We start from the raw sequence: 6,236 nt of genomic DNA on the forward strand, positions 1-6,236 counted from the left end.
AATATCTTCAACATGCAGGAGCTTAAACCTGTTAAGAGAAGTAAATCAATTTTAAAGTGCGGGTCTCCTCACCACCTTCCCTGCAGGCGTCAGCCACTCTCCTCTCTTCACTACACCAAAAGTGCCGTCACCCAGCTTCTCAAACAGCGTCAGGTCCTTCTCTGGGATGAGGCAGGTCAGTGCCTGCTGCTGCCCATCAAGAGGAGCGCCGCCACTGGGCTGTGTGGCCAGGACTCCCTCCCCCAGGCCCAGTGGAGGTGTGGGAGACAGCTTACGAAAGGAGGAGGCCGGCTGGCCCTGCTGGGGGAAGTCTCCTCCATCTGGACGCTTACCACTGAACACCTACAGAGGAAGAGATCGAATGAAAGGTTTCAGCTGTAAAACATTGGTGAAAAGGTCCAATAATGAGCAAGAAAAAGAGAGAGACAAGCATCAGTGGTGGGATAAGGCCAGGAAAATGAAAGTGGACATTGACCATAGGCTTCAATGCATTTACGTATTTGTCTATTATTATTTTTAAGGAAAGATACCAGACAATCATTTCAGTTATGAACTCTATCTCCCACTCTCTTCCATCTCTTTCAGTCTCGAGGAAAACTATTTTTTTCCACTTTATCCCCTCCCTGGTCTGCTCTCCCCCTGCTCTCCTCACCCACTCACCCACTCACCCACTCACCCGCTATTGTAGGCCTGTGGAAACACTGGATGTAAGTATCGTGCATCATCAGGCAGTGATGATGGTTTACGGTTCTACATTCTCTTGTTCACTTTGTGAAGGAACAGAGTCAGGCGTTTGGTTTCATTTCAGCCAGTTTTTACTGCGTTTTACTGTCATTTACCGTCACGCTGATTAACAGCACACTTTTTATGCACTGTAGAAGGATTTATGTTTCATTTTTGCAATGTTTATGAACAGAGGTGGGTCACACGGATACGGCTATTGAAAATATGTAGCTTTTTATATTGTTTTTAAAAGCACTTTCTAAAAAGAAAGAGAGCTTAGATTTATCCGACTGCTTTTATGAATTGATGAAAAAGTAGCCGTGTGCAGTAATATAGGAAATTGAATAATACATTGAGAATTGTTGTACATTCAAATCGTTGACAGGTAAATTGTAATTGAATGGAATCATGAGAGGCCATTGAAGATTCACAACTCTAGCTGATATGTTTTCAGTAAGCAACTACGCATATATACCGAAACAAGCACACACACACACACACACACACACACACACACCATTTATCATTCTAGGAGAGAGACATTTCCTGCCTCTTGGCTTAAGCGCTGACAACACAGCAGGAATGACTTAGCCGTTAGGAAGTACTCATTAAGAAGCACTATTAGATTAAGTGACCTGAATATACATGTGTTTGTGTTTGTGTGAGCTTTTCATTCCTCTAAATTTGAACCCGTACAATGTGTGTGCTGTGCAGACCCCTTAAGGGAAACCTTTGTTCAGAGGTCCCAACTAAGACCAAAATAGGAATGCACAGAAACAAGCACTGCTGTCATACCCAGAGGAAACGATATCGAGCTATATATCAGATAACGTTACAGGTAAATAAATGAAATAATAATAAACAGTAATAGCCAACCCCAATTATTAACATGCAACATATCACAAATGCACGTATTTCTGAAAAGGTAGAGCAATCTTGAATCTAAAGCAATAAATGAATGTCAGCATTGTGAATGAACTCATTATTGACTGGTAATCAAAAGGTCAGTACTCAGAAATGGTATCATCGGTGAGAAAGAGGTGTCAATCGAGTCCTCGGTGCCAAACATATTTGACTGGCCAGATATAAACAGTAGCAAGCCGTGTGTGGTTTCACATTCACAGTGGACCAGACATGACATAATGCTGCAAGCCTTTTTAAAAACACCACATCTCTGTGGTCACTGTGTGGCGAGTGGGTTTCAAATAGGAGGCTCGACATTCAAAAGATTCTGAGCATGGCAGCACGATACACACACAAATAAATACACACACACACACACACACACACACACACACACACACACACACACACACACACGACGCTGAGGAAGCAGATTACTTTAGCGGAGGATGGTGCCAGAGGCGGAAACAGACAGGTGTAATTATAGAAGGCAAGCACCATGTTCTCTGGGCACCGCGACTTCCACAGAGTACAGCACACTCACCAAACACACACACACGCACACACACACACACACACATGCACACAAAAAGCAACGACTGCCCACTATTCCTTCCCACTTCGTTCCCCCTAGCTTTGTGTGCGAGTATGCAGTAGGTGTATCATATACTGTATGAGCTTGTGTATAAGGTATCCTTCTTAGAAATAGAATAGGAGTAGAAAGGACATTGAACTGTTTTCCATTTGACTAGCACAAAAGAAAATGGCGATTGTTGTAAGTTATGGTGTCAAAACACGTCAGTGGGGCCATGAAGTGTAAAGCTCCAGAGACGGATGACAGGCGAGCTAGCTAAGCGTTAGCTGGTCCTTCTCCGGAGCGACATGGGAGTGAAGCATTAAAGCATGGTGGAATCAGCAAACTAGTGGACAGTTGGCTAGCTGGCTAATTCCGCCATGCTTTATTGCTACACTGGTTAAGGAAACTGAGGCGAACATAGTTGACACTCGTCTGGCAGTAGCAATGTGCTTTCCTACGCTGTGACAAGAGCTTGTGGATAAAGCATTAAGTTGTAGATTGTACTCATTCACTCTACTCTGGTTTGCCCCTGATTTGAAGAGGGATGTCCATTCCACTATTATTTAATTCTATGGTATCTTTTATTGTTAATCCTTTATTTAAAGAGAGTGAACAAGTAATAGTCATATGTGGTTCTGTCTCTTTAAGGGACAAACTTTAAGCTTCATGAGACAAAGTTTCTGTGAATGCTGCACACTCTGAATCCGTGTGTCACCAACTCTTGTGACTGTGTGTGCGTGTGTGTGTGTGTGTGTGTGTGTGTGTGTGTGTGTGTGTGTGTGTGTGTGTGTGTGTGTGTGTGTGTGTCTGTCTGTGGACCTGCTCATCCTCATGAGAAGGGTCAGGCTGTCTTGTTCTCTGGAAGGATTTCCCCCGTAGATGTGAGCATGCATTCCGTCTGTATTTTATTTTACAATTAAAGAAGTGACTTGGCTCTAAAGACTTAAAAACAGCTCTGCCATTCACACTCTACTGCCACCACCAGTAAAGTCCTTTGTTGCTAGAAGTAAGAACTTCAACACAACAGAAGCATCGAGTCCCCTCTACAGCAGGCTGGCATCAAACTGACAGATGGTAAAAGCTGTATTTTAGTAGATATGTCTAAGTTAAGTGAAGCATGTTGAATTGTGCTTTACAAATAAACTTACCTTGCCAGCTTGTTAAAATACTGGTATTCACATAAAAAACGCAAAAATAACCTGTCAAGGTGTTGCAAAATATCATCTGTACCGGGGAACGTTTCTATCATGTATTGTTCATGCGTGTGAATGTGTCAACACTGTGACAGACAGACAGACGCCAACATGGCGACATAACGTCGAGCACGCCATGTACCATAATAAATGAGTCCTGTGTGTGTGTGTGTGTGTGTGTGTGTGTGTGTGTGTGTGTGTGTGTGGTGTGCCTGTCTATGTCTGTCACCTTGCTCATCCAGGATTTACGCTTGCACATGGCTTTCCTCCTTTTCACAGCCTCCCACAGTCGTCTCTGTCCTTTATCAAAAGAATAAAAGAGAAATGCAGTGATGGTCAGCGGTAAACAGAAAAGGATGAAGACCGCAGCTTCTTCTTCTCCTTCTTCTCCTATGGGTCCTTCTTGCATCAGGAAAACCCAGAGGAACCATTCAGATTCGAGTAACAGAAGGTTTACTCTCTTGATTTCCAAGTCATCTCTCTTAATTGGAAAACAACTCAGAGCAGGATAAAATAAACGACAGAAAAAACAGCCAACTTTGATATGAAAGGGTAAAAAAGGAAAAACACAAAGAGGATGGAAGGGGGGAGAAAAGATGGAGGATACACGCTTACTATATGTTAGAAGAGATTGGAGATAAAGCAAGTACAAGACAGAAGACGGTTGAGAGTTTAGAGAACAGTGAGATGAGTGGAGGAAAAAGATTAAATGAATATGCGAGCAGCAGAAGTGGGTGTAATTAGTCTTAAGTGACTTGATAGTCGAGAACCCTGAGGGCATCGGTAACTGGATTTAGAACATTACTGCTGCCATCCTCTTCACACGCGCATCGCACACAAAAGAATTGGCACTTCAGCGTCCCTTCCTATTGTGCCTACGTAATTACCAGTTGTGACTTTGAAATGATATTAGGGTAGTTAGTAATGGAGGATTTGCTCCAGCTATGCGGACGGTGAGCCAAATGACACATTGCCATTACTGAAGGCAAAAGTAATATTCTAGGATAATAGTAGTAATAATTTAGGAAGCTATGTTTAGAAATAAAAAGAAAAAGGTGATGGTCTGATAAGGCCTTGAACCGTGGACTGATATTTTAAGTCTACCAGGGTGTTTTCCAGCCGGATCAGGAACTGGACCATACAGCTACCACTGCTCTACTGTGAAGTTGTCTTAAATAAAACTATTTTCGGGATCCCAGCAAAACTGAACCAGAATTTGGCCTTTGGGTCAACTAAACACAAATGTACAAAAACAACAAAACGCGCACACAAACACACAGTTTCTCACCGGGTCGACCCATGCCGATCTTCTCCAGGTCTTCGTTCTTGACGTAGTCAAAGTGCGACAGCCGCGTGACGTTAAGGTCGTCTCGGATCCGCAGTAAGTACTGCTGCAACTGCACCTCCATCAGCAGCTCCAGCAGCCATTCTGTGCCTTCCTCACACTGCATGCTGCTGCCCAGTTTCTGCAAAACACACGCAAAGAATACAGGGAACCGAGTTCAATATTCAGTCAACAGTTTTCTCAATGCTTGGTCTCGAAGCTACAAAACACAGCGGGATAGAAAGTCACTGAGCAACAATCAAAGCATTCTTTTCTGTGAATATAAGGAGGGGAACTGAGCTCAGATCTTTTGTGTGATCTCCAGTAATTGTTTACAACTCACTGAAAAGCTTCCTTAGGCGCTTAGACTCAAAATACACACACACACACACACACACACACACACACACACACACACACACACACACACACACACACACACACACACACACACACACACACACATCGGGCACACACACTTAGCTGCTTGTCAGTGGACGAAAAACTGACTAATTTTACTTCGACAGTATCAAATATATCAGACATTGATTACAGATCCTGTGTCACTGCAGTGTTAATATACCACACTGTCAGCAATTCTTTTTCCAGCATCAAAATAGATTAATAACTACTCTGGAAACAGAAGGTAGCAGTTTAGGCAGCTCGGCTGTAGACGCCGTGTAAACATCACATTCATACGACAGATATACATGAGATGGATGTTGCACATCTGGTCAGTTGCACATGAGTGTCAGTGAAGAGAAATGGGAGGCTCCTAAACAATCTGACCACAATATATATATATATATATATATATATATATATATATATATATATATGTATACTGTACTATGCCCCTCTATAAGACACTGAGTGAGACCATCAATCTGCAATGTCAAAACACAACACCACAGTTTAAAACATCATTAATCTCCCTCTACTTAAAGTGACAAGCTGAAAATAGCAGCAAACAAAGATGAACTTCATCTTAAATCCCGTTGTGCTTCTTTCATAGGACTATAAATCAAGATGATGCAATGAATTGGAGTAAAGAGTAAAAAGGTGTGAAGAACTTTTGAAGATGAAACCACTGCAAAAGCTACTCCTGCATTACACTTACTCACACTGATCAGCAGCGTTATTCCCAGTTCCAATGGGGAGGGGAACCGACCTAATCTGCAGAGATTGACAGGGGGACCTTTCTGGTGGACGCGTTGGGTCGTAGGGGTCCACTGCACTGAGTAGTAATTGGACTCTGTGAATGAGGAACTTCCTGTGTTCGCTGAGCCAAGGTTACAAGGTCTAGAGGGACGTGTCAGAGGTCCCAGCTTCCCTACTGTCATCTAAACGTCTTAATAGGCTCGTCAGAGGCCACTTCCTACTGAATGTGACCTGAGAAGTTAAAGTATGTCTTCCTCACACAAGCACATACCTAATGTCGGGCCATAAAAGTTGGCGTGGATGTGACCATCCCCCAAAACACTGAAAAGATGTATTTAAATGGCAAGTGAGTGGT

The 6,236-nt window shown here is 43.0% G+C and overlaps 1 protein-coding gene across 2 annotated transcripts in view; it reads right to left on the reverse strand.

Moving 5' to 3' along the window:
* Window positions 1-6,236, reverse strand: part of tnk2b (tyrosine kinase, non-receptor, 2b) — a 29,519-nt gene that overhangs the window by 14,120 nt on the left and 9,163 nt on the right. For both annotated transcript variants that reach the window (XM_068701501.1, XM_068701502.1), the window contains exons 2-4: window positions 4,685-4,862; window positions 3,626-3,696; window positions 73-342 (exon numbers count right to left, since the gene is read on the reverse strand). In XM_068701501.1, the coding sequence (XP_068557602.1) occupies window positions 73-342; window positions 3,626-3,696; window positions 4,685-4,862 (519 nt within the window). The remainder of the gene's footprint in view (window positions 1-72; window positions 343-3,625; window positions 3,697-4,684; window positions 4,863-6,236) is intronic.

This window comes from Cebidichthys violaceus, unplaced genomic scaffold (genome assembly GCF_023349555.1).
Source record: "Cebidichthys violaceus isolate CVI_PGR_0920_01 unplaced genomic scaffold, fCebVio1.0.p SCAF_8, whole genome shotgun sequence".
NCBI lineage: Eukaryota > Metazoa > Chordata > Actinopteri > Perciformes > Stichaeidae > Cebidichthys > Cebidichthys violaceus.